This window comes from Euleptes europaea, chromosome 1 (genome assembly GCF_029931775.1).
Source record: "Euleptes europaea isolate rEulEur1 chromosome 1, rEulEur1.hap1, whole genome shotgun sequence".
Classification (NCBI taxonomy): domain Eukaryota; kingdom Metazoa; phylum Chordata; class Lepidosauria; order Squamata; family Sphaerodactylidae; genus Euleptes; species Euleptes europaea.
Genome location: NC_079312.1, coordinates 133,329,149 through 133,357,113, shown reverse-complemented (window position 1 = coordinate 133,357,113; position 27,965 = coordinate 133,329,149). Strand labels below are relative to the sequence as shown.

General features: G+C 45.2%; 1 protein-coding gene across 1 annotated transcript; it reads left to right on the top strand.

Moving 5' to 3' along the window:
- USP36 (ubiquitin specific peptidase 36) lies at positions 1-27,965 on the top strand. The gene is made up of 19 exons (XM_056854085.1): positions 1-284; positions 383-598; positions 4,942-5,052; positions 5,806-5,908; positions 6,825-6,892; positions 7,073-7,143; positions 9,844-9,926; positions 10,476-10,587; positions 11,613-11,753; positions 13,297-13,397; positions 14,466-14,604; positions 16,026-16,679; positions 17,487-17,602; positions 19,590-20,102; positions 21,310-21,560; positions 23,712-23,867; positions 25,666-25,781; positions 27,317-27,452; positions 27,909-27,965. The coding sequence occupies exons 1-18, from the start codon at positions 32-34 to the stop codon at positions 27,446-27,448; spliced, it is 3,336 nt and encodes a 1,111-aa protein (XP_056710063.1). The 5' UTR covers positions 1-31; the 3' UTR covers positions 27,449-27,452; positions 27,909-27,965.

Sequence of the window (27,965 nt, the reverse complement as noted above, 5' to 3'; positions counted from 1 at the left end):
GGCAGCTCTTGCCGCCACATGGTGATGCACCATGCCCATAGTGGACAAGCTGAAAGAAGCCCTGAAGCCTGGGCGGAAAGACTCTGCTGATGATGGTGAGCTGGGCAAGCTCTTGGCTGCTTCTGCCAAGAAGGTCTTGCTGCAAAAGATTGAGTTTGAACCAGCCTCCAAAAGCTTTTCATACCAGCTGGAGAGCCTCAAAAGCAAATACGTTCTGCTGAACCCGAAGACAGAAAACTCTAGTCGGCATAAAGGCTGTGAGGAAGGATCCGTTCGGAAACAAGGTGCCTCCTGTCTTGTACCTGTATTTGAAGGATCTGGGTGGGTTCCTGTTGTGGCTGACTTGGCTGACTCCTCTCTGTTCTCTCCCTCTCTCTGACAGGCCTTGAGCACGTGCTGGGAGGTGATGGAGTGCCAGCCCCACAGAAGCTCCTTTTTCCCGTAGAGCGTCTCTCCTTGAAATGGGAGCGGGTGTACCGTGTCGGAGCTGGTCTCCACAACCTTGGCAACACTTGCTTCCTCAACTCCACCTTGCAGTGTCTGACATACACCCCACCTCTAGCCAACTACCTGCTTTCCAAGGAGCATAGCCGCAGTTGTGAGTGAAGGGATGGGGCTTTGGAGTGTTCTGTTCTGTATAGGGTTTGAGGCACTACTTGGTGCCCTGACACAAAGCTCCCGCGTGATTTGACCCTTGAAATGGATCCAGCAGAAGCTGCTATAATTCCATTCTCTACATCCAAGGGCATTGTACCGAGCCCTATCAGCGAGGGATCCTGGAGCAACTATACATAACCAATAATATTTACTAGTATAACTTTTTTGTGAAGCACTCATAATATCTTCTTGCATAAAAGAATCAAATGCCACCTAATATCACAACTATAAAACAATCCTACTGACTATAACCCCAATGTCTTTTGAACAGTTATGTGGGATTTCTGGAAAACTTTGAATTGGGAAATGTTCTCTCTGCCCTGAACTGATTGGGATTGGATTTGGCATTTTTGTTTGATTGATATTTAGGTAATGAAACAAAAGTATGCCTTACTAATATAGTATAAATATACAAGCAGCTCAAATGAATTTCCTGATGGACAAAACTGGTTGAACTCTAAAATATTTGATTGGGGGGAAAACAATAAAACATATGTGGTATAATATGATGTTTGCCAGATCAACTCGTGCATTCTAGGGATAGTCATCTGGAAAATGTTAATTGCAACTTTTAGATCTCCCCAATTTGACTAGTATCACATCCATACATTTTATTATGAATTAGTATTATGAAAAATTAATTTTTATAAATGGGAAATCTTTCAGAGAAAAATACACGCTTCTGCAAATGAGGTGAGTTTATGGAAGCAAAAACATTTTAGTGCCCCCACCAACAACCCTCTGTGACCTTCCCTCAAAGCTGCTGCTGGAATGGGGACCCTCTAGAACACAAGTGGCAAGTAGGGCTACAGGAGGAAAGGGGAACCTGCTGGCCTTCCTCCTCTCTTTGCTTGAGAGTTTTACTCTGTTCATGGATTCAGTCCGTAGTTGTGCTAAACTTTTCACTACAGACAACTTTATTTTGAAAATTTTCTATCCTGTGTAAGTACGGTAGTTTTGGCTTGAAAGCCTTTTTCACAGCATACTTAAACTCTCCCATTGAATTGCATTCTCCTCTATGTTAATATTCTCTGGAGATACCACTGAGTAAGATCTTCTTACAAATGATTCAGAGCATGAGTGTTTGAGAGATTTGTTATTTAAAATCTGCATGAGAAAAATCCATTTAAAAGTGACTTTGAAAACTAGCAGTAAAGGATAATGCCATACTTTGCTGCATTCTCTGTGGAACTTAAATCATTCTGGATTATTTGGCCCTTTTTTAATATTCTTGAAGTCCTTCAACAACACTTTATGATTAAAGTACTTCAGATACTCTGCTGCAGTGATAGTAATGGAGTTGCAATGCTTTGGCATATTGAAGGAAAGGGGCTCTACTTGTTAGGTAGTTGGGGGGGTTAAAAAGGGGGGCAAGGCACATGGCTCCAAGGACAGCTCACAGGCTGAGGCCACACATCATTACAGGCCAGTGCATTCATTCTGCCAGGGAGGGTCACCCCCATCCTCCATTCAAATGCATTGGCAGACTCTTTAATATGAACTTACCAGTGTATCTGAATGGAGAAGCTGGGCTTTAAACGGTGAGTTGGAAAGTTCATCCAGTGCCTTCACAGAGATACAATGTGATACACTTTGTCTCTATGGAGGTGTGGGGTGACCTTGTAAAGGTAAAGGTCCCCTGTGCAAGCACCAAGTCATTCCTGACCCATGGGGTGGCGTCACATCCCGACGTTTACTAGGCAGACTTTGTTTATGGGGTGGTTTGTCAGTGCCTTCCCCAGTCATCTTCCCTTTACCCCCAGCAAGCTGGGTCCTCATTTTACCGACCTGGGAAGGATGGAAGGCTGAGTCAACCTTGAGCCGGCTACCTGAAACCAACTTCCGTTGGAATCGAACTCAGGTTGTGAGCAGAGCTTTTGACTGCAGTACTGCAACTTACCACTCTGCGCCACGGGGCTCCCACCTTTTAAAGCCCAGCTTTAACTTAAGGAATATATTTGTATCAAGTATTTTTGATCAGTGAACTTGGGGGTTCTTGCAAGGAGAGTCCCTTCTAGCTACCCTGAAAGTTGGGACCTCTACCTGCAGAAATGCCCCCGCAGGAGCCGTGAAAAGCCGCGAAATGCATTTAATGTGCTTAAATGGCCGAATTATTTGGGAATCCCGAATTTAAAGCCGAATTTCCACCTATACTGGTATAAGGGAATTTGGCATTCGGGTTTTCCCAAATAAAAAAAGGCTTTTTAAACCTGAAACCAAATTTAACCAAATTTTGTTTTCAACAGCCCTAGTAGATAGACAAAAGCTACTGTTCAGGGAGCTTTTTCAATGGAAATGTAGGTTGCTTTACGCCTGTTGAAATTGCTCATCTGCTTAATGTGCAGGATCCAGAAACTTCAGCCACTGCCTAGAGTTTGGTCTCTTGAACTGCTTAGCAGAAAGGATTGCATTTGTGCTCTTCTTCTTGGCACCAGATTAGCTCCCAAAATGGTTTATAATTCAAATGCAAAAAATGCAAATGCAAATCCGCTGTTGAAGCACTTGCAGAAATTCGTATTACTGAAGAAGCAGCAGTTTTGCTTTTAGAAAGCAAAGAAACGTATGTTGGAGGAATGGTGTTTTTTTGGTAGTGGATGTGTTAGAAAGGGGGAAATGGGTGATTAGGAATGGTGACTTGGTTCTTGTTCTGAACCTGAAATGGTCATTTCTAGTCCTTTTCAGAAACTACCTGCTGACCTGTTGCAGCAATTGCTGCAGTCCTTTCCTCTGTCTTGTCAGCCTTGAGGAAAATGCTTCCCCCCACCTCATGTTGACTGTTACGGGTGGGTCTTCCTCACTCAAACTTAGCTTTGACTTGCAACTCACTCCTAAACTAATTTTTACTGTTTTAATTCCATAAAGTGTATTTTATGACTTCGTTCAATTGTATATACTACCTCTTTGGCATGTTTATGAAATTTAAAGGTACAAATACTTTATTTTTCTGCAAGAAAAATTCAAGTATACCCAATACTAAAGAGAGATTAAAAAAAGGTAAAAGTAGTCCCCTGTGCCAGCACCAAGTCATTCCTGACCTATGGGGTGACGCCACATCACGACGTTTACTAGGCAGACTTTGTTTATGGGGTGGTTTGCCTTCCCCAGTCGTCTACACCTTACCCCCAGCAAGCTGGGTACTCACTTTACCAACCTCAGAAGGATGGAAGGCCAAGTCAACCTTGAGCCGGCTACCTGAAACCGACTTCTGTAGCTCTGTTACCTTAGCACGTGTCTTAGTTTTTGCCATATGAGAGGTAGGAAAGTTGTAGTAAACAAAATGAAGTGTGTTATTTGGACAGAAACAGACTTACACAGTTATAATAGGACTAGCAGCACATTTGGACATACAGTTAAACTTTATAGCATTGAAAACACTGATCTCTTTAGCAGTGTATTGTCTTCATACAGATCGTAGCATATTCACTGATCAAAAATACTTGATACAAATATATTCCTTAAGTACTAGCATTGCCTCCCGAAAGGCAGGGCAGCTTGTTTCCAATCTGTGGGTGCACAGTCTTTTGTGGAGAGAACTGCAAAAGGTTGACCACGAAGGTCAATTCAAGAGGACGGCAGGTTAGGGCTAAGACCTACTGGCTCCATCAAGTTGGATCCACATCAGGCAGTTCACAAACACAGGAGGCTCTGCCAGATTCTCTCTTGGCGCAAGAGTGCATTTTTAATTTGAGTGTTGCATATATCCACAATGTTCACAGAAATTAGTCCCATAATGTTGCCCTAAATAAAAATTATCTTAATGTACATACATTTTGAGTAAGTAAAGCATGGTCTTAAGAAAACATTTCATCCATTCCGAAAGATAAAATATGATGATAAAAATTAAAAATATATGTATGTGGTAGCATAGGGTGCAGCAGTTTGTAACTCTTAAGTAGTACTTGTACTTTTTCTACAGAAAATGAAGCCATTTGTACTTTTAAATTGCAGGAATATGCCAAATAGAACAATTTATATGCTGCGTTATAAATTATGCATTTTATGTTGTTCAACCAGTAAAAGAAGCTTAGATTTGATTGGAAAGCATTGCTTATATTTCAGCCCCCCCCCCCAAAAAATTATGTTGTTCCCATTGTAAAAATGAAGATTCCACACACACATACCCATGGCTTCAGAATTTCTGGAAATTTTACACCTGTGGGCTATTGAGGTCCCTTCAAGACACCTGTGGGTCCTCTCCACTGTGCCATTGCTTGCGGCAGTCCTTAGAAGGGGTGTGTGTTCTTCTGAAGTGTGTGAGATCATTCTGGATTTCCTCTCTTCCAGGCCACCAGGGAGGCTTCTGTATGATGTGCATTATGCAGAACCACATGATTCAGGCTTTTGCTAACAGTGGCAATGCCATCAAGCCCGTGTCCTTCATCCGAGACCTTAAAAGTAAGTACTGGAGTGAAGCTCCAGAGGCCTTTGTAGATCCTGCTGATGCTTCCCAGCTTTGGGACTGAATAGCGGCATGAGAGTCATGCATGACCAATCTGTTAAGGACAAGCGATCAGAAACCCCATTACTTAAACTCCTAGCTGTGTCTTAGTTTTTTGTGCGTGCACTGGGATGTATGCACGATAGGGAAGGCTGAGAATATTGACTTTAGCAAGTTTCTGGTCTGAAGGAAGCTTGGAATCATGACAAAAATAAGTGGGAGAATTGTGAGCTAGTGATATTTGGGTGCTCTCATTCTTTCAGCTACCTCAATCATAGCTAGTACCATCTTAACCCCCCTCCATATGTTATATGTGTGTTGTGCTAATCATAATTTTGTTTAGTTACATTGGAATTGGAATTTGAACACATGCCTTTATATTGAATCAGACCCTTGGTCCATCAAAGTCAGTATTGCCTTCTCAGACCGACAGCAGCTCTCCAGGGTCTCAGGCAGAGGTCTTTCACAACACCTACTTGCCTCGTCCCTTTAACTGGAGATGCTGGGGATTGAACCTGGGACCTTCTGCATGCCAAGCAGATGCCCTTCCCTTTCTTGCTGTGGGATCTGGGTTGCAGGGGGTCAGCTTCCATGAAGCAATTTCTAATCCTCCTTCACTCCAGTGTAAATGGTATATTCCTGGCACTGTGGAGCCTGTGCTAAGGGGTACAGGAGGCAAAGGTCCATCTCTTTCTCCTTCACCCTAACAGAGATTGCTCGGCACTTCCGTTTCGGCAGTCAGGAGGATGCACACGAGTTTCTGCGCTACACCATTGATGCCATGCAGAAGGCCTGTCTCAACGGTTATACCAAGTACGGACAACTCTTTGTTTCTGGTTGGAATTCTCACTGAGCTGGGTGGATTGAATAAGTTGAGTAGTTAATCTCCTCCCCACCCCTTGAAGGCTGTTTAGTGGAAGGTTAGATCCTGATATGTTGTTGGATAGGATATGGACAGGGGATATGGCATTATACTTGGTAAACCACTGTTCAGCTGTTGGGTTGCTTTCCTTACCCAAAGAGGAAGGAGCTTGTGTGTTGAGCTAGCAGTTCTACCAAGGAGGAAAGCCTTTTTCTTAAACCTGCCCCTGTGCCCAGGCTGTCGTACTGAACTCATCTCGGGGCATATTATCAATAGGAAATTTGCTGTGGCATAAAACAGACTTGAAATTCCAAAACATCGAAGAGCTTTCACCCTGGCCAGATGCCAAGCCCTCCCATCAACCGTCCAGGAAGGCCGCTACAGGAAGATGCCATATGAGGAGAGAAAATGCTCCTGTGGTTCTGGATATATAGAAACCCTTGAACATGTTCTTTTTCATTGTCAATATTATACAGCTATCAGAGAAAGGTTCATCTCACCACTAATTCATAAATCTTCCAGCCAGTGTGGACAGTTCCATATGTCATCCCTGCTACAAGATGTCAACTCAGATATAACATATTCAGTTGCTAGATTCTGTGCCACTGCAATTGACATACGACGGAGGAGGGGCTGTGCTAACCAGCAGTCTTGAAAATGAAGGCAAACAGTTATATTATATGTGCTCTCCTTTCTTACCAAGTGGTTCATTCATTATACTAACTAATGAACCAGCATGTTTTATTCAGATGTTTTTTAGACGACTGTAAATTGGTAACTTAACTGTTTTATTTGTGCTGGTCATTGACTAATAAAATTTCTATCTTGCTGTGGCATATTTTAATGCTCTGGCCCTTGTGTCTCCAGGCTGGATCGTCAGACTCAGGCTACCACGTTGGTGCATCAGATCTTTGGTGGCTACCTCCGATCACGAGGTGAGGAATGTAGCTTAGCAAGTATCTTTGAGGGTGTTATGCTTACCAGGAGCTGTTTATTTTGAACCTTGGTGAGAGTCTGCTGGGAGTTCCCCTGACCCCCCTACAACTGTTTCAGCACCTGTGTGCCTGCAGCATGGAGTCCAGTGATAACAATTATAATTCTTTCTTTCTTTGCAGTGAAGTGCTCTGTGTGCAAGAGTGTTTCTGACACTTATGACCCCTACCTGGACGTGGCTTTGGAGATCAGGGTATGGCAGAGTTATTCATCTGCTTCTTTTAAAAGTGGCAGAAGTAGCGAATAACCTTGGTGGACAAACAAAAAGAAGTTCAAATGTGACTAAAACTTGTGGATTAATGAACATGAATGGACCCCTAGTAGCTTTGGAATCCTGACTTCTGCAGTATCAGTAGGTATAGGAAGATGTTTAATACATAGCAGAATGTAATAAGCAGATGACATGGCACTTAAGAGTTTGGTCCCTTGTAGAAAATGAAGAGGACGAAACAGCTGTGAAGGTTTCTGGGGAAGTGGATGATGACATATGGACCTTAAGGGGGTGCATAGGGTGGTGAAGTTACCCTTAGGATCATTGGTGTAGAGAAAGCCCCATGGTCCACTTTAAAGTTCTTAGCACGGAAGCCTTGGCAGAAGAAACTCTTGCGTCCTTCCATAGTGAAACAAATGTCCAGCAGCACCTTAAAAGACTTCCACCATTTTTTTCAATGTGAGCATTCATAGAGTTGGACCTCTCTTCTTACAAAGTGCCACTGTTGTAGTAAATCTTGGAGCAGTAAAATTCTAGGTGCATAATCCAAGCTAAGGGAAAATCTGTGATCTGGAAGGGGGCGGATACTGACATAATTTAGGCATTGCAATCAATATTTGAATTTGTTTGGCATATGGCCTGTTTCTAGAACCTTAAGAATCTCATGTTAAAAATTAAAGCCTCTAGCTTTTGGAGTTTGTCAAGGGGATCTTGAGAACCATTTGGTGGTAGTATACGTTAAAGGTACAGAAACGATGGATGTCTGAGCACACTTCGTGGATCTTCACGAGATTATCTCAAGGGCTTTGTTTACATTTGGGATTAACCAGTTTCTAGAGTAAGGAGACAATACATTAAGGGGTGTTTTTTTTTGCAGTCAGTGATGGTTGTTCTGCACATCATGCAACATTCCTTCTTTGTAAGTTCCATGTTAACCAAAAATGTGCAAACACTGTCTCTGGTGGTTTCTACACGGCTTTCCTGTTGGGGGTGCAGCGGATAAAGCTCAGTGGCGACAGGGCTTCCACATGGCCGGTCTCCCTGCAGTTTCCCCACCCTCTTCCCCCAGCAGCAGCCATCCCCCCCTCCCCCCAGGCCGCTGGGACTTCTTCAGTTTAAAAAATCAGCAATTGAATACTGTTATACTGTTACAACTGTGTATTAACAGGTTTATCAATATAACAGTATTCAATTGGCAATTAAAAAGCACACACACACCCGGCCCGGTGGTTGGGAGACAAAAAAGGAACCAAAATGATCAGGAGGCTAGAGCAACTGCCCTATGAGGGGCAGTTAAAACGCTTAGGGCAGTTTAGCTTGGAAAGAAGACGGTTAAGGGGAGACATGATAGAGGTCTGTGAAATTATGCATGGTATGGAGAGAATGGGCAGGGAGAAGCTTTTCTCCCCCGTAATACTAGAATGTGGGGTCATCTGCTGAAGCTGGAGGGTGAGAGATTCAAAACTTATAAAAAGAAGTATGTCTTTACACCACATAGTTAAATTGTGGAACTCCCTGCCCCAGGATGTGGTGATGGCTGGCAACTTTGAAGGCTTTAGGAGGGGAGTGGACATGTTCATGGAGGAGAGGGGCATTGATGGCTACTAGTCAAAATGGATACTAGTCATGATGCATACCTATTCTCTCCAGGGGCAGGGGAGCATGCCTGTTATATTAGGTGCTGTTCAACACAGGCAGGATAATGCTGCCGCAGTCGGTCTTGTTTGTGGGCTTCCTAGAGGCACCTGGTTGGCCATTGTGTGAACAGACTGCTGGACTTGATGGATCCTTGGTCTGATCCAGCGTGGCCTCCCTTACGTTCTTACCACAGTAGTGGGGACAGTGTAAGGGACAATGACTGCCATGTGAGTGGGAAAATCCAAACATTCCCAGGCACACAACATACATCCAGGCTTTATTGCGATCTTTCCCAGAACTTCATAGCGAAGCAGATTTGAGAAACAGTGGAGAAAAGTTGGGGGAACACTGGGAGGTGCGTGACTGTACTGCGATGCTGTGAGGAAGGAGGAAAAACAACAACTTCCTAACAGCATTGAAACCTGGGGCAGATAAGTTGTGTGAACACAACCTTTGATTTTTATGATGTTCTCACATCATGGGTTTTTCATGTTGGATGCTTAACCAAATGAAGGCAAAACAATATATGGTACCCTGTAGTTTCTCTCTGTTGTGACCTCCTGTTTAGAAGGAGCAAGAGGGCTTAGACTAGAGTTTAGAAACGTTCTTTCAAAACATGAGATTCTTGTGACACTAGTTGCAAACCTGAGGGCCAAGAAGAACTGGTTAATATTGAAGGCCATATTCCAAAGAGTGATGTAACATAGGATCGATCTGTCTGAGACACTGCCGTTGCCTCTTACCCAGGGTTTGTGACTCCCTGTAGAAGGAGGAGTGCTAATAAGAACAGAAAAAAGCCATCTCATGTACGCTGAATACCTAGTTGCTGGAAGGCCTGGAGCAATGTCCCTTCCAAAGAGGCAGGCCTGACCAAGCTGGGAAGAGGGCCCAACGCTTTCCCAAGGCTTATATCCCAAAGGGTAGTGGGTGGTGATCAGCTGAGTAGGGGTAACCCTAGCTTCTGTGGGAGCCTGTTCTTTGGCTGGTCATAGGGTCATGCCGGAGATCCCTCTGAATGTCTCTTTTCCCGTCTTTTTATTACAGCAGGCTGCCAACATTGTGCGAGCATTGGAGTTGTTTGTAAAGGCAGATGTGCTGAGTGGGGAGAATGCTTACATGTGTTCCAAGTAAGTTGTCATGTAGGCTTATGCTCCGCCTATTGTGTTCACCATACTCTCTCCTCCCACCCCCAGTAAAGAGCGCTTGTGCATTTTGAGCGCTTGTGCATTTTAAATAGACGTGTATGTCTAGCACCAGAGCTTTGCTTAGATGATATGTTCTGCTTGCAGCTTCAGTAATTGCTTGGTTTTTTTTAGTAAAAATGGAGGCTGTAGAAGCAAAGGGGGGCAAAGGAGGGGAAGTTCACCTAGCCCTGGGCAAAACAGCAGGGAAGGGGGGAACAAATGTGCATGTTATATTGGGTACATCCACCTTCTCCTTGACATCAGATTGTTTAGAAGTTGTGTGCAGCACAAATGGGGCTAGACTGGAGTATAGGAGAGTACCCCCCTCAGAATTCTCAACGTGTTTGCATGTGGGAGGGGCAGTTGCATAGCCAAATAGCAGTCATTGGGCATTTTGGGTACCCTCTGATTGCCCTCTGTGTCAAGGATCCAGTGTTTTTAAACGATGGCTCGGTTGTCCTCACAATGTTGCCTTTCCTCTTTTCTATGCAGGTGCAAAAAGAAGGTGCCAGCCACCAAGCGCTTCACCATCCATCGGGCGTCGAATGTACTCACCATCTCCCTCAAGCGCTTTGCCAATTTTAGTGGAGGCAAAATCACCAAGGTGTGGAGATCTGGAAGCAGGAAGAGTGCCTAAAATGACCCCTCTTAAGAAACCTTGAAAGAGTGGCTGGGTTCAAACCCTGGATCACTTACACAATCCCTCTTGCCTCCTTTATTCCTTGTTTTGTATGTCATGAGATAACTTGACACATCCTGGGTGTATACATACATATTTCTGATTGACTGTCTGGACTAAAATATTGTCGAAGGCTTTCACAGTCAGAGTTCATTGGTTCTTGTAGGTTATCCGAGCTGTGTAACCGTGGTCTTGGAATTTTCTTTCCTGACGTTTCGCCAGCAACTGTGGCAGGCATCTTCAGAGTAGTAACACTGAAGAAATCAGCAGTGGCTGAACATGGACTGACACAAACAGGACACAGGGTCTTATTCCAAGACACTGAAAGACTGGACAATTCTACCAACTATTTTGTCAGATTGCACAGAGAAGCCATTGAAATTCATAAACATCAGTACAAATTTTAACAGAAAAGAGGAGAGTTTAAGAATGAATAAGGCTTGGCTTCCTGTTCTGAAAACCTCCAGACTAACAAAGACAACATTCAACAATAGCCATGCAGATTAGCTTTGGATTACACACATTAACAGATCACTTCAGGATACAATGGTTCCATATTAACATACCATACCCTCATTAGCACATTATCTTGATACTTACAGGACAATGATTAGCACATTACTTTTGCAGGACAGTACTCAGCTCAAACCCAACCCCTTTCTGACTATATATTACTCTTCCTACACACTTGACACTGAGAGACACTGTCCTTCAGTGTTACTACTCTGAAGATGCCTGCCACAGTTGCTGGCGAAACGTCAGGAAAGAAAATTCCAAGACCACGGTTACACAGCCCGGATAACCTACAAGAACCAATGACTGTCTGGACTACTTACATACAGTATCTCTCTTGTAGTGCTTGTGCTTCCCAGTTGTATACCTGTATGCCCACCAAAGAGATTTCAAATAGGTTGCTCATGAATGCCAAACTTTGTCTCCCTTCCTTGCAGGATGTGGGCTATCCTGAGTTCCTAAACATCCGTCCTTACATGTCACAGAGCAATGGTGACCCTGTCATGTATGGCCTCTATGCTGTGCTTGTGCATTCAGGATACAGCTGCCATGCAGGGCATTACTACTGCTATGTCAAGGTGAGTCGTGTACCTGTTGGCCCCTTGTCAGGGAGTTGCAGTGGCCATGGGCTGTATGGGAAGGGGTAATTTGCAGTCTAGCATGTGAGGGGATAAGTTGCAGCTTCTGCAAGGATATTTCTGATATGTTGGGTTGCGTGAATGCCCCTGCAACATCCAGCTGCGATTGAATGTGGTTAGAAGCGTCTCTCCTCCATTCTGTGCTGATGTTTCAAGTTTCACTCTGCACTTTTAATCTCTTCATGTTCAGAGGTTTAATGGCAAGAGTAAGTGGCTGTTGCAGAATATGCAATTCCTAAGACTCCTTGGTTAGTGTTGAAAGCAAAGGGTTGACTGGAAGTAGTAGCAAGCTGACGATAGATAAATAAGCTGTTTTTTTCTTGTAGCTTAAGCATTGTCGAAGGACTCCGGTTTGAGTAGGCTTTTGAGAACAGAATTGGCAAATAGCTCAGCCTTTTCAGAGCTCCATTCCAAGCACAAAATAATTCAGGAGAGGCAGTTCTTTCCTCCATTCTTCCTCTGCTGAATTTATAGAGCTGGCAATGGCTGGCTCAGTAGACTGCCCCTCCCTTCCCCGGTGCCTCTAAACCTCATTTTGGCAGCATCCAGTGTGTGTTTGGAGCATCTTGGGAAATGTAGTCCAAGATGGCTGAACGTCAGGCACTGAGTACTGCATTTCCCAGGATGTCCTGGGTGTGCCTTAGACAGTGCTGAAACAGTGTCTAAGGCAAGGAAAGAGGGAGTGGAGGACGAGAAAGGGAGAGAAATGGCTGGCTGTTTTGCCAGTAGCATTGGGAAATTCCTGGAGATTTGGGAGTGGAGTCTGGAGAGGGAGAAGTTTTGGGGGAAGGAACCTCAGCAGGGTATAGTGCCATAGAATCCACCCTCCAAAGTAGCCATTTTCTCCAGGGGAACTGATCACTGTAGGCTTGGGATCAGTTGTCATTCAAGGAGATCTCCAGGCCCCCACTTGAAGGTTGGCAACCAAATTTGCCAGCCTGCATGTAGTCTGCCACTGCCCATACCATAGTCACAAGCACAGTGGATAGGAAGAAGGAGGGTTATTTTCTGGCTCAGATACATAATCTGAGTCACAGAAAAATGTGAAGCTGTAATGTTTACTTCTGTATTGTAGGTGAGCTTTGCATGCTGCTGAAGCTTGCACTCCCTATTCTCAGAATACAAATTTTGGCAGCATCTAAAGGACTGTGAACAATCAAGGACCTGATCTAGTTCAATATAAGATTTTAACAGCTGTAGTCAATCACAAGCCAGGAGGGGAATTTTCAAGGGGTGAGGTGGGGTTGACATTATTCATCTCCTGAGTTAGTCTCCAGCATTTGGTTGTCTTGGTATTGCTGTCAGTGAACATTGACGTTACTTTTCTGGCTGCCATGCCTGGTGGCATATGAGAGACCTGTGTTCCTGGAATTTATCCTGGTACATTGTCTAGGATGTCAGACTTTGAAGTGCTAGTAACTTTTCCTTGGCCATCTGTGCAGGGAGCCACTTACAAATCCTCCTTTCTTTCTCCCATGTTCAGGCAAGCAATGGGCAGTGGTACCAGATGAACGATTCTTTGGTACATTCAAGCAACATCAAAGTTGTTCTCAATCAGCAGGCCTACGTACTGTTCTATCTTAGGTAAGTGGCACCAGCTGCAGGCAGAACTCTTCCTAGCCATTTTTCCTGTTTCCCAAGGATATCTTGTTGCTCATACATGCCCAATCCGCTTGCTAGATGGGGTGGAAGAGGAGTAAGGGGTCAGTTTGAAAATGGAGAGTTGAGCTGAACACACGGGGGTGATGATAAAGCTGCTGTCAGTGCAAGCATGTATTCTTTTGAAGGAAAGAGGTGGCTGGCAGACTCTCTCGCAGCTCTTGCTTGTTATTGTTCACTGATGGTCTCCAGGAGTTCTCTCATCCAAGGTAGCTTACAGTGCATTCCTGAAAGGGGGGGCAAATGCTCTTAGGAGGTGGCGTGACCCCTACGCCGGCATTTGTGCCACTTGCGCCGTGCAAACTAGCATGGAAGCCGGGGTAGGGGCACTTATGGCGGCCCCCTGGGTCTCGGCTGGACCCCCGGATGCCAGTGTGGTTTCCTGCCAGTGTTCTCCCGGCGCAAGTTCCTGCACTGGAGTCCCAGGAGGCGTCTGGGGCGTTCTGGAGGGTGGAGCTGCTGTTAGGCAGCTTCCTAACCCCTTCGGCCTGGGAACGCCCCCTAACACAATAACTTTGCCGCATCACCTTTTTTGGTGGCTCAGCATTGCTGTTTGCTATGGGACTTTCCCCCCATTTTTTATTTTAAATAAAGCTTTTTTCCCATGCAACGGCCACGAAACCACATTGGAAGTGCTGCTGTGGCTTTCAGGAATGGGCAGTTAACTAGTCATACTGGGCGTTAGTCCTAGATTCTGGGTTGCATCCAGACTAACTGTTCTGCTCCTGCAAAAGCCCTTCTAACAATGGATTCCTCTACCCCAGCAACCCACTGATCTCCTCAAAATGATGCTCCTTGGGGTACAGGGAACCCTCAGGAGCAGCATGAAGGACGATTTTGGGGGGTCTGCAACAGAGAGAATCATGGAAATTACCTCACCCCTTCCATTAGCCAAGTATTTGGTTTGAATCCCATCCTCTGTTGTGTAAACGTCGTTTGGAGCAAGGCTCCGGTGGGATATCATGTTGTGTGTTTCCCCTCTTTACTTCTAAGGATCCCGAGCACCAGGAAGAATCCTGAAGGGTCAGTCTCCAAGAGCAACTACCCGGTGTCCAACCGAGCAAGCATTGTGTCTGACCACATGAAGAGAAGCACGACCAATGGTGCCCTTGCGTCACCACTGATCAGCAAAGTGAGTTTCTGCTTAGCTGGCTAGCCTGCCTGGTTTCCAAAATCAGCTACTGTTTAGGAACTATGTATTCTTAGGCTAAAATTAATCAATTAATTAAAATGTTGCTATCGGGCAATCGAAATTCTGGGCCCTGCATAAATTGTTCCAGCAAAATTGCATAATGACTTTGCATAATTATGGTTTTGCTAGTCCTGAGAGAGGAAAGGCCCCTGAAGGCCAGCCTCTAACTACTGAAAATCTTATTCAGTCATCTTTCTGACTTTTGAGATTTCAGTGAATTGGGCCCAGTGCTATATCTTAACAGCTATAACGACTCGAAACTTGGTTAAAAACAAAACACAGAATTTGAGATTTTCAGGAAGCAGCACCCTTTTTACAATGCCTATTGCCTTTTCCTGCGGGCACTCAGGAAGCTGCACCTGATTCCACATTGGGAACTTCACCTCCCCAACTGGCTAATATAACTACAGCCAGGAGTGAGATTGCTCTCAGCCAGTTGGCCAAGTGGAGATGGGATAGGGAGGAACGTCTGGTGCAAAACCTGGCAACATTTTGTGGGCAAGCATGTTAGCAAATTAAAGTGGACTTTAGTTAGATTAGCATGGGTGTTTTTATCATTGGGGCATTGTGTATAGGGACTAGTTCTCACTTAGCGTGGTATAGTGGTTAAGAGCAGTGTTTTGGAGCGATGGACTCTAATCTGGAGAACTTGGTTTGATTCCCTACTCCTCCACATAACTGGATTGGTTTCCCCCTCCTCCACATAAAGCCAGCTGGGTGACCTTGGGCTCACCCAAATCATAGCTCTCTTAGAGCTCTCTCAGCCCCACCTACCTCACAGAGTGTCTGTTGTGGGGAGGGGAAGGTGATTGTAAGCTGGTTTGATTCTTCCTTAAGTGGTAGAGAAAGTCGGCATATAAAAAACAACTCTTCTTCTGTGTGGGCTGTACCACTTCAGAATGCAGATGAAGGGATATCTCATAATTGAGTATTCCTTTATACAAAACATTATCTGCACGCAGAAACCTAGATATCAGGGAGAATTGTTCTCTTACCTTTTCTTTGATGTGCTGTGAGTAAAAGGGAAGGAGGAGGTAAATACACATTTATCTGTAATCTCAGTTGGCACAGGTTTACCGCTTCATCTACAGTTTTGGAGAATGTTTCTTAGAACTTGTGCTATTAAGGGATGGTAAAATATTACATTGTTTGGGAGAATAATAGGATAATATGCAAGGCAACTGATTATTTTAATGCCTTCTGCGGGGGGGGGCTGGTTTGAGGGTGTATGTGATAGCTGGTTCGGAGCCTGTAGTTGGCTTTATTGGGTGAGTGCTTTCCTCCTGTGAAACTGATCTTGGTGCTCCGAACTGTTGCCTCTGTGCATCTCTCTCCAACGTCTGTGCCTTTCTTCTCTGCAGAGGCCAGATGTGCCTCAGGCCAAGAAAACCCTGGAGCCTGAGGAATCTGGAGTCCCTGTGCCCCGCAGCTCCTTTGCTTCCAACTCCAAACCTCAGAACGGGACTGGTCCTCCTCCCAAGCTCTTCCCTACCACCGGCTTCTTGTCACCAAAACTTTCCAACAAGCCAACTTTCCTGGATGATTTAAGCAAGAAATCCAAGAAGCAGCTTCTCCTCAAAACATCTCCGGACTACAGTGAGGCTGGTGGTGCCAGGGTGGAGACGTGCAAGCAGAATTCCTGGGAAGACAAGGGCTTGACATCCTCTTCACGGCTGCTAGAAAGTCCTGCAGAAGACTTTGAGGGCAAAGTTCACGAAGAAAGTGCAGAGCTGCCAAGCAAGGACTCCTCATCCTTAACGACTTCTTCATCTTCAAGCAGCTCCTCTTCCTCCAGTCCAGCACATCACTCGATCAAGGGTCTCCCACAGGCCACGGTGGGCATCAACGGCTACTGCTCCTCTCAGGAAACGGACTGTGCCTCTGGGAAACCTATTTCTGAGGACTCCAAGTTTGCCAAGTTAAAATCGCCGTTGCTTGCTACCATGACCAATTTGGAGCTGGGAAGCACCATGTCACCCCCACCTGCGAAGAAACTGGCTCTCTCTGCCAGGAAGGTGCGTTTGTGTGTGTGGGGGCTCTCCTGGTTGAGGAGAAAATGGTGGGGTGAGGGAGGTGAAAGGAAGGTGGAGTGTTTGGAATTGTCACCCTGACCCATTGGTAGCACTTTAAGGCTTACAGTGCATTCCTAAGGTGAGTCACTCCAGTCTGAGCCCATTGAAATGAGTGGGCTTAGACTGGAGTAACTCTCCTTAGGAATGCACTGTCTGTGTTGTGCTGATAATAGCCCAAGTAAAACTCTAACCTGCCCCACCTTGCCAGCTTAGAAGGCCAGGTATTAGCGAACCATCCATGCTTAGAGGCAGAGTTTTTTGGAGGGAAACTGCTTGCCTCAAGCTCTCATTTCTTAGAGTGGAAACTGCTTTCTCATGGTCTCAAGGAGGGAGCCTTGTCTTAGATGAAGGGGGTTATGCTTGTGTAGAGCTGATGTCCCCTCACCCCCCCCCCAGTTCTTTTGCATGGCCAGGGTGTGTCCAGAGAGGGGTGCGGCTTGGCTTTATGTGCGAAGCTCAGAAGCCCAGGCGAGCACTCTTGTTGTGAGCCCTGGCAAGCAACTGGGAGATGAGAAAACGCTAGTTGCCTGTTATTTTTGCTAACACTGTTCTGTCTTCTTACATGTCCTTCCTCTTCCTTTGTTTCTAACAACAAACACTTTTCTGATTCTTCTTCCCCTCCCTGTCCCTGCCCCACCTCTTTTTGTTTTTTGTCCCCTCCCTCTCTTCTTATTCCACCCCCCTGCTCCCTTGGGTCACGGAAACCTCTTTTTTAGACCACCAAGTTTTTATTTATGTCGATAACTACAGGGCAACAACATACTGCAGAAAGTGAGCGGCAGTGAGCGTCGGGCACCGCCCCACTCCCCACCAGCCGCCACAAACACCACCCATCCCGTCTGCGCCACTGCACTTGGCTATCCCAGGTAAGCTGTCCCCGGATGCCCTTCTGGGGGATAACGCCAGGCACGCTCTGGAAGTTTTCCTTGCTATGTCTCAGTTGCTGTAATAATTAAAAGCACTTGGGGAAAGCACTAAGAGCTCAAAGCACTTAATGGGTAGAGTGTGTTTGCTTTTAGTGCTGGGATCCCTAGTGAGTTTGGCTCTCTGTTGGCATTTACGAGCTGCTGACTGATGCTTTGCCCTTCGGATGTTTCTCACATACTTCTGTTGTATGTTCTGGAATTGAGAGCCCTGCCCAGTGGGGCTGAGAATCTTTGCCACACATTGTTACAATGCTTGGAAACACAGTCTAGCTATATAACCTCACATCAGTAAGGGTTTGTGCTTCCCTCCTGTGTGCACTGTCCACTCTTTGCTATCCTGTGGCTGGCTGCTCCCTTCCTTCAGCATGATTTATCTTGGTTCCCCGGAGACATATGGTACCTCTTCGCTCAGGGCTACCACGTAGTTCTGCCTCTGATCTCTCCAGACTCTGATCTGGAGAACCGGGTTTGATTCCCCACTCCTCCACATAAGCGGCGGAGGCTAATCTGGTGAACTAGATTTGTTTCTCCACTCCTACACATAAATCCAGCTGGGTGACCTTGAGCAAGTCACATTCTCTCAGCCTCACCTGCCTCCCAGGGTGTCTGTTGTAGGGAGAGGAAGGGAAGGTGATTTTAAGCTGGTTTGATTCTTCCTTAAGTGGTAGAGAAAGTCAGCATATAAAAACCAACTCTTCTTCTTCTCTCCAAAGAAGAGACATTGCTCAATAACAATTGTTTTTCAGTGTCATCCATGCTTTGCAACGAATGTATCTAAATTCTGCGCTCTTAACTTATTTATCATAAACTAGTTGAATTTGCATGCTTTATTTGCTTTTGAGCAGGGCTTGGAAACTTTTAAAATCAAGAAACAGTGTGCCAGCAGGATGAGCACTAATGGGTAACAGGGACAGAGAGAAAGTATCTGTAGGAATATAGCGTTCAGTCATGTAGGGAAGAAACAGGAAACAGCGTAGGGCACAGAAGCTTCTTCCTCATCTCTAAAACACTGGAACATTTGCGGATGCTGCCTGAAATGAAATCATTGAATGTATCGTTACAACCATGAAAAGTGACCTGAAGAATTTTCCTAAAGACAAACAGGCCTGGGTATGAGCTGGTATTCCAAAAGTCTCCCTTAGGTTAGTAAGATTTAACAGTAAACACCAGCAATTCTTCGGTGAGAGTGTTCTGAATGCAGTACCAAAATGTATGAAGCTGTCTTATAAGGAAGCAGATCACTGATCTATCAAGCTCAGTACTGGCAGCTCTGACTAGCAGTGGCTCATGAGGGTCTCAGGCAGAGAAGAGTCTTTTCCCAACATCTGTTAACCAGGATACCAGGAGAGGGCCCAGATTGAACCTGGGATTGATTTATTACGCTAACTCTCTGCCAAATTTGGTTTTTGAAGGGGATCTTCTGCAAGTAAAGCATTTTCTTTGCTACTGAGCCACAGCTTTTATAAATTCCACAATTCAGAGTGTAAATCTGCACACTTGCAGTCACCAGAGTTGCATGCCTGTTTTGTAGAAATGTGTGGATAGGCAATCCTGTTTGGTGGTAATTGTGATGGCTGTGTTTGAAAAGGTTGTTCTGGTGATTTTGGACAGGGATGGAAGTGGAGGCTCTAAAGAAATCTTACATGTTGGAAGTGAGAGGGGGCTGGGGTACCTCTTGGGAAAATAATCAAAGTGATTCCTGAACCCGATGTCATGCCACCCTACAGAGCCTGAGCCTGGAAGCAGACCGTGCGTTCTAATGCCTGGTTGACGGCCTTTGTCTGTAGGCCCACGGACACAGGGTTTGCATGTTTGACGTTGGTGGGATTGATAATCTTATGTAGGAACTGTAGTGGTTTCTGCAAGGATGTCTACAATGGCAGAACGTGTTGGGGGTTTTAAGCTTTCCGTGTGCCTTTTTCTCCAGGGTGCTCTCATCTGCTTCCAAATCTTCAGCACCTCCGCACTCAGCCAACGGCACCTTTGTCAACTTTACACCCTCATCCAGCTTCAAATCATGCTGCCCCTCTGCTGCCCCTCTGTCACCACCTGTTGTTCCCAAAGGGGCACGGAGCCACTTTGACTCGGACAAGGCTAAGGGCCCTTTCTTTGCCAGCTCCAAGAAAAGAAAAAGGAAGCATAGCCCTTCAGGGGAGGGACAAGGTACCCGTTGCAGCCCGGGCAGGACAGAAGACAGTGCTGACAGCCCCTGGCTCTCCAACCCTCCCAGGAAGAAGAGGCAACTGAAGGAAAATGGCATCATCCTGGCCTCTTCTGGACAAGTAAAGGTGGCAGCCAGGAAGGAAGAAGAGGAGGGAATGGCTGAGGACCAGGCAACACCTGGTTCAAGTTTAACCAGTTCCATCCGGAAAAAAAAGAGGAAAAGGAGACTGCAGCAGAGGGAGGAAGACAGCAAACCTTTGCTGTCCCCTGTGAACAGGTAAGAGTTTGCTGCCCCCCCCCCTTGGGACAGGGTATTGGATGACTGACAGCAGCCATAGGTATGAATCGTGCTTGTATAGCTGAGCAGTGCCACAAACCTTCTTGGAGTGCAGGGCCTGTTCTTCATGCTGACATAACATAACCCTGGCCGTTCCTTTGCTGTGGCTTGTGTCCCCACACACAGGTCTCCTTAGTAGCAGTGGGTTAGGATGCTAATGGCCTTTTGGCCTCATAGTAGCCCTTTGACTCCACTGGCTGACAAGCATGATCAGTGCTTTTGAACTGTTGCTTCCTGGCACCTCTCCTGGCACATATTTTACAGGATGCTTCTGCAGTCAAGTTGGATTTTTAAAAATCAAGTCTGCATCTCTTGTATATCCTGAATGAGCATTTGTATTAATATTGGTGTTATAATAGTTTTTTAAAAAATCTTTTCACAATTAAATACTGAGGAGGGGCATAATATAAAAGCTCTCGTCACATATAAATTGTGGGGTTTTGCACTTTGTAATTTAGAACTGCTTTTACAGAAGTAAATTACGAGATTTAGAACTTCTGTTTGGTTCTACATGATCACTAAGCACATGATTGCTAAGCAAGACTGTTTAGTAGGAGTAAATGCCCAGAACTTTGAAAACATTGGTTTGGATCCTGCCTCGAATTTCCATGGGTGAGGGAGGGAGTTGCCAATTCACCCCCCCCCCCAAGCTCCTCCTGTTTCATAGGAACAGCATTTTGAGGGGAATTTTGGCTGCCGGGTGTGTGCGCGGGGTGGGGTGGGGAAACAGCTGAAACCAACCTCGCATTTGCAGAAACCAGGCAGGATCCAAGTCATTGTCTAGTTGTTACCAGCTATGATTGTATTTCTCTGTGACATGAGACGTAAACGTTCCCTTTTTCACCACCTAAGCACTTGGAATTTGCACAGTAATGAAAGCAATAAATTGTACTTTATTTAGGACATTTGCCTGAAGTTGCATATTTTCCCACTGGTTCATTTCTTTACGTAGTATTCTGTGAGCATGTGTCATGGATTCAGTTTTAAGTGGCTCAGTATAAACTTTAATATATTTTATACCACACAAAAATCTTGTTAAGTCAGGCTGTTCTTTGGCCTGATTCCTTAGTAAACACGGTTAACACTCTTTTTACACAGTCCATTTTAAAGTAATCTGACTTCCATTTTTATAACTTTTTTTCCCCAGCTGCTTTCCACAGTATGAGGCAGAGGTTTGCCTAGGACGTGCGTCTATGGAGGAGTCCTGCTGCCTGAAGAAGAAAAAGAAGAAAAAGCAGCTCTCTTTACCAGGTTTAGACAAAGGCAGCACTGCTGCAGAGAGCGAGCACCGCAAGCACAAGAGGAGGGAGAAACTGGGTGGTTCTACCTCTAAGGCCATCAGCCCCCCAGAAGAGCTAAGTGAGAACGGCCTTTGCCCAGCCAGAGTTGATCCTCCAGGTAAGGCAGACCTACCTGCATCAAGAGGGGCTTGGGTATATGTGTGTGAGGAAAGAGCTTGGAATTTGGGGGGTGATGGTTCACATTGCTCTGGTAGTCTTAAGCCAGCCAACCTCACTGTTTTCCCGGAACCAAGCTGTGGCTCTTGTTGTGATGAATATTCTGCTTTGTCAACCTGCCTTTATTTTATTGAGGAGAAATGGTGCTGCTTGCCCCATAACTTCAGTTTTTCAAAGTCCCCAACTATTTGCTCTCATTATTGAACATCTCTAACCCATATTCAAAGAACTTGAACAGCTTCCATACCTTCAAATACAAAGAATTAATTAGTACTGATCTATATGTAACATAATGCCATGATTCCCCTAACCCCCAAGATCTTGCAGTCTATCTCCAGGTTCGATGGCATTTCTCCTTTGCGGGTTGGATAGAGTTAGGCATCTGCTCCTGAGAGCACGGGCGCTCCAAAAGGTGGTTCCCACAAGGAAGCAAACCCATACCCACTACAATTCCTTGCATAGATACCTGAAGCTTATGATACTGTTCAAACTAAACAGAACTTTGTGACCAGTCCAGGATACATTACATAGTATCTGGAGAAGAGGAGATTGAGGGGGGGCATGATAGCTCTCTTTAAGTATTTGAAGGGCTATCACTTAGAGGAGGGCAGGGAGCTGTTCCTGTTGGCAGCAGAGGATAGGACTCACGATAATGGGTTTAAATTGCGGGTAGAAAGGTACCGACTGGATATTAGGAAACAAATTTTACAGTAAGAGTTGTTCAACAGTGGAATCAGCTACCTAGGGAAGTGGGGAGCTCCCCCTCGCTGGCAGTCTTTAAGCAGAGGCTGGACAAGCACTTGTCAGGGATGCTCTAGGCTGATCCTGCATGGGGTTGGACTAGATGTCCTGTATGGCCCCTTCCAACTCTATGATTCTGTGATTGTTTTGTGGGCCATTTGATATGATGTGGAAGACTCTGAGTAGATTTGGCAATTATGTGTCGAAATGCTTATTTTTATGTTGATAGTTCCCCCCCAGAAATGTTCCCCTTGCAGATGACTTTTTAAAACCTCTATGGCACTTGGAGAATGTGCCTGTTGCTGATGTGCAGTTATGACGCATCCCCCTTTCAACCACTTCAATATCCCACTCTCTCAGCCCGGCCGTATATGCTGAGGGAAAAAGCGTTGGCCTGAGTGTATTTGTGAGATTATTTTCCTTCTCCTCCAGTCCCACACCAGTGTTTACCTCAGTGAGAAATAGGAGACAAGAGGCTTTTTAACTTAAACAGACAAAACAGGGAAGTTTATTGAACAGAACTTACAGAGATTGGTTTTCAAGAAAAGGCAGAAATTGGAGGGAAAACTCAGAGTCAGATTTATATACGCATGATTACTTCAGAGAAATAGCTTAGATGTTTTCTTCACTCAAGTTCCTTTCGTTCTTAGTTTCAAGCTTACTCAGATTCCGTTTCAAGCTTAGTTCTGTCCCTCAGAACTATTATTCAGACGCCGACTCTCCGTCTCTGTCCCCAGCCTAGCTCTCTCTGACTATCCCACCTCAGTGGCTGTAATCCTCCACACCTCCCTGCTACCAGAATAGGTCTACCTCAGAGACTAATTCCCCTTGTGACCTGAGAATGGGCCCTCTCTAACCCAATTCTCACTCCTGTCACTCCCACAGGTTGTGTGTTTCAATAGCTTTGGCTTTAACAGAACCCCTCATGTTCACAGAGTACAGTCTGGCTTCTGCTCAGTCTCGCTACCAAGCTTCCAATCTATCACAGCCTCCTCTCAGGCTGGGTCCCAAGCTTTGACTACTTTCACAGCCTTCTATCCAGGCTGGGTCCCAAGCTTTGAATACTTTCACAGCCTTCTATCAGGCTGGGTCCCAAGCTTCGAATGCTTTCTGTCTCAGAGCTCAGAGTGTCCACTCTCTGGCTTCGCCCACTCTTGGTCTGTCAGCTCTTGCTGCAGATTAACCCCTTATCCGTCACAGCAGTGAATGCTGTTCTTTCCTCTAACCTCCCCCCCGCCCCCCAGTAGGGTTGTCCTAGCACAATTTCAAAGTAAAATGCCAAATGCTGCACTTGTATCTCTTACTTGTGTGCTCAAATGTTTCTCTGTCCCCTACCACTTCCTTTACACAGCAACCCTGGCCTGGGACAGCCAGCTTAAGCACTGGGACAAGTACTCCTCACATGTGCTGAGTCCAAAGAAGGAAGTGACTCAGTGCAAACGTGGACAGTCTGATGTGGTCCAGGAGCTGCTGAAGGATTCTTTGGATAAAGCTTATGGAAAAGAAGGTAATGAATGCAAACTTTCCAGGAGCCATCTGTAGGCAGATGGGCTGCCCATTCCTAAAGGGAGGGGCAAATGCCCAGAGGAGCCAGCGTGACCCCTACGCCAGCGTCCAGGCCACTTGTGCCATGCAAACAGGCACAGAAGCAATGTAGGGCGACTTATGCCAGCTCTTTTGGACTGTGGCGGCAGCACGGCTCTCAGATGCCGACATGGCCTCCCACTGGCATTTCCCCGGTGTATCTCCCCGTGCCAGCGTCCTGGGGGGCATTCCAGGGGCGTGCCCAGGGGCAGAGCTGCCTTTAGGCAGTTTCCTAACCCCTTTTGGGCTCAAAAAGTGGCATTTTGCATGTGTCACGCCTGCAAAATTGTGGTGCAGCCCCATGAAATTATATGGGTAGTTCCAATCATGTTTATTTCTTTTATTTCTTTTTTTGGCTTGCTGCGCTGGCAAGCAAGCCGCTCTGGAGTCAGCGTGGCTTCACCACCTCTGGCCCCTATGGAATCACACACACACCCATTCAGGAATGAGCACAATGTCTTCCTATGCTATGAGAACTGTGTGAAGCTGATTTAAAAGCTTTTTAATCTACCTCCAATTGACGGGTTTGTGTGTATTGCTATGACCTGCAACCAAGAAATGGTAGGCTAGGTGGCTGGGTTAAATGTAGCATCTTTAAATCTACTTAATTAGCATGTACCTGGTTTGTGATTGTTTGCCAGTAGAAGTATGTTGTAGTGGATATTATGCAAGTGAGCAAAAGCAATATGTGTCTGGAGAGTAGAATGTAGCAGGTATGTGTAAATGAAGCTTCATGCTTTGCTTTCTGAGTTTTCAGCAATTGCAGGCAACATGCATGAGCTGGAATTTGTCTCTGTTTTTGCCACTGTCAGGCTTGGGCACAGTAGAAGCTGGGAGTGGCAACGTCACTGTGTAAACGTTCAGCTGTCTTTGCCAATTCATCAGCGGTTGTGAGTGGCCTGCTCTCACGGAGTCTGGAGTGTTCACTGTTCACTGGATCCATTTTAGTCTGCGCTCTGTAATGTAACATATTTACCTCTTGGAACATTGGGCATTTTGGCCTCCCTTTATAGCCGCGTGGCGCAGAGTGGTAAGCTGCAGTACAGCAGTCCGAGCTCTGCTGACGACCTGAGTTCGATCCCGACGGAAGTCCGTTTCAGGTAGCTGGCTCAAGGTTGACTCAGCCTTCCATCCTTCCGAGGTCGGTCAAATGAGTACCCAGCTTCCTGGGGGTAAAGGGAAGATGACTGGGGAAGGCAATGGCAAACCGGGGTAAACAAAGTCTGCCTAGTAAATGTCGGGATGTGATGTCACCCCATGGGTCAGGAATGACCCAGTGCTTGCACAGGGGACCTTTACCTTTTTATAGCTACCCCCTTCTCCGCCAACACACACATATGGACCCTCCTCATGTTCATATCCGTGTGTGTGTGTGCGCGTGCAAGTGTAACATTTCATATATCTGATGAAGTGGACTCTGGACTCATGGAAGTTAATGCTACAGTTCACATATTGGTCCTTAGTTTCATGGTTAAAAGGGAGGTTCTTTCTCTAACTGTGAAGTCTAGTATTTTGTTAAGATAGAAAAGTAAAAGAAGTTCTTGATGTTCTCAGAAGTCCTCCAAGTTTTACAGTAGAGTATAATGTCTGAATATAAGATGTTCCTGTTGCCTTGTATGTGTTCTTGGTGAATGTGCTTGCTAAATTCTTGGGGAGAGAAGCAAAAGTCCTTAGGACACAACATTTCCACAGTTTTTGAGTTCTTCTGATTTGTTTCACAGTATTGACGTGGGATGGCGAGGTGTCAGCTGTCAGCCAGGATGCCGTGCATGATACTGTGTGGCTCCAGAGACAGACAGTCCTTGATGACTGGGATGAAGAGTTTGACAGCGGGAAGGTGAGCATCTGTGAGCTGGCCACCATAGACTGCAAATCCAGTTGACGTTTCAAAATGAGTACATTAGCTGAACAAACATACATTTTTGATTGCTATGGCAATATAAACATATTGGTTTGCCATTAAATAGAGCCTTTGTTTTACTTGGGAGAATACAAAATCTTTGTTCCTGCAGCACATGTCCACTATTAAGTCTGGTTAGAGACAAGAACTTTAAAGCTGGTCATAGACAAGAGAGGTTTCTGTTTGCCTCTGCATACATGCAAGGATAATAAGCAACAATTGTTTACCATAAGGTTAGGGCTACTGTTATGTGGACACTTATTTGGAAGAAAGTCCTGTTGAGCAAGATGGGATGTAGGGTACAAACAGACATAATGAGGATCATGGATCCTCAGCTACCTGTAGAAAGTGAATTGTGTATGGTTTGGATCCTGGTTAGGATCAGGGCTGTGGGCAAAGGAAAGAGGGCTCAACCTTTCAATCACAGACTGGTTTCACTAATCTGTACTGTTGTCGACCTTTTAAAGGGGGGAGATGTGCTATTGAAAACCCATTTTTTTATTTTAAATGCTAATAACAGCATGGGAAAATTGGTTTCAATTAACAAAACTGACGGAATGGTTAAATCCCCATTACTCTGCCCACATAGCTCCAGTCTACCTGTGTGCGTGCGCAATTGGGCTTTTACAGGCAGACAGAGATCCACAATCTTAATCACAACTGTGTGCTTGCTTCCAAATTCTCGTATGCCGGATTGGGCTGCGGGGATTTTGTATAAGCAAGGGCTGGTTATTTATATAGAGTTTTTCTGTGGGATGGGGAGTAGATGTCCATTCTGTTAGTAATATCCTAAATACTCTTAACTTGAGAATAGAACACGGAGAGTTCAGGTAGTTGGAAGGAATGAAACAGGAGTATAAGGTCACCACGAGAGGCTCTATAGATTGTCCTGGTAATATATTAGAAAGCATATCCTGCATCCTAGGGCCTCTGTGGACTTGCTGGTCTCTGGGCCTGGTAGGAAGACAAAAACACGTAAATACAGTTAGATTTGAGTCCAGTAGCACCTTAGAGAGCAACCAGGTTTCTAGGTTATGAGCTTTTGAGAGTCAGAGCTCCCTTCATGACCAAGGGAGCTTTGATTCTTCAAATCATATACTCCAAAAATCTTGTTAGTCTCTAAGGTGCTCCTGGACCCTAATTAAACTGATCTACAGACCAACACAGCTACCCACTAAAAGTAAATACAATGCATGATATTGTCTTTTATAAAACGTAATCTCAGGCGTCAAGTGTTTTCCCATTTCATTTTATGTAAAAAGGTATATTTTAACTCAGTCTGTTCACTAGATGGTCATAGAAGCTCTGTAGTTGAATTTTATTTTTTTATTGTTGTGTAAAAAAAAATAATTAATTCATCCTGCCAGCTACTTGGCTAGTTGCATAGAGGCATTCCGTTCTACCCTGCTCTTTGAGAGGGTGGCTGCTTGAATGTTACACGTATCCATGAGCTCTTCTTATCGTACCCACAGGTGAAGAAAAGCAAGAAAATCAAACGTGAGCGGAGGAAAAACTTCAATGCCTTCCAGAAACTGCAAAGTCGTCGTAATTTCTGGGCTATAACACACCCAGCTAAGGTGGCTAGTCTGAGCTATCGGCTCTGAGATGGTGAGGACCTTGAGGGAAGTGTATGTTCAGGGGATTACTGACTTTCAAGGATGAAGTTTCCTGGCATGGGCTGATAGAAAACTGGGTATGGGGGAGCAAACAGTACAAACAGTGTACTAGAGATGAAAAGATGCTTTTAATTCTGCAAAGTTTGGCAAGCCACAAATCCTTTGAGAATGTGTAACAAAATTATGCAAAACCAACCGTCCTTTAAACTTTGGCTATCCTGTTACAATGCAGTTTTTGAATCTAGAATAATGCAGAGTCTGACTAGACAAATCCCAACGTTTATGGCAAATAAAAACCAGAAGAAATTCCAGTGTCTGTTTTGGGAGTTTGAGTGGGGTCTCTGTAGGAATTCTGCAGTGTACAACCACTTTACATACAAAGGAGGATGGTATATAATCAGAAAAAGGTTTTCCTGTGGTGCTAATCTGTTCTTTCTTAACTCCACAGATGAGTTCTTGGCTCCAGCAGCGCCATGATGGATTCCTGTAAATTGGAGCATAATGT

Bases quoted from the DNA above. Each gene is read 5' to 3' on its own strand.
- USP36 (XM_056854085.1), top strand. From the start codon at position 32: ATGCCCATAGTGGACAAGCTGAAAGAAGCCCTGAAGCCTGGGCGGAAA. The intron at 599-4,941 runs GTGAGTGAAGGG...CCTCTCTTCCAG, and splicing joins CAAGGAGCATAGCCGCAGTT to GCCACCAGGGAGGCTTCTGT. The intron at 6,893-7,072 runs GTGAGGAATGTA...CTTTCTTTGCAG, and splicing joins TGGCTACCTCCGATCACGAG to TGAAGTGCTCTGTGTGCAAG.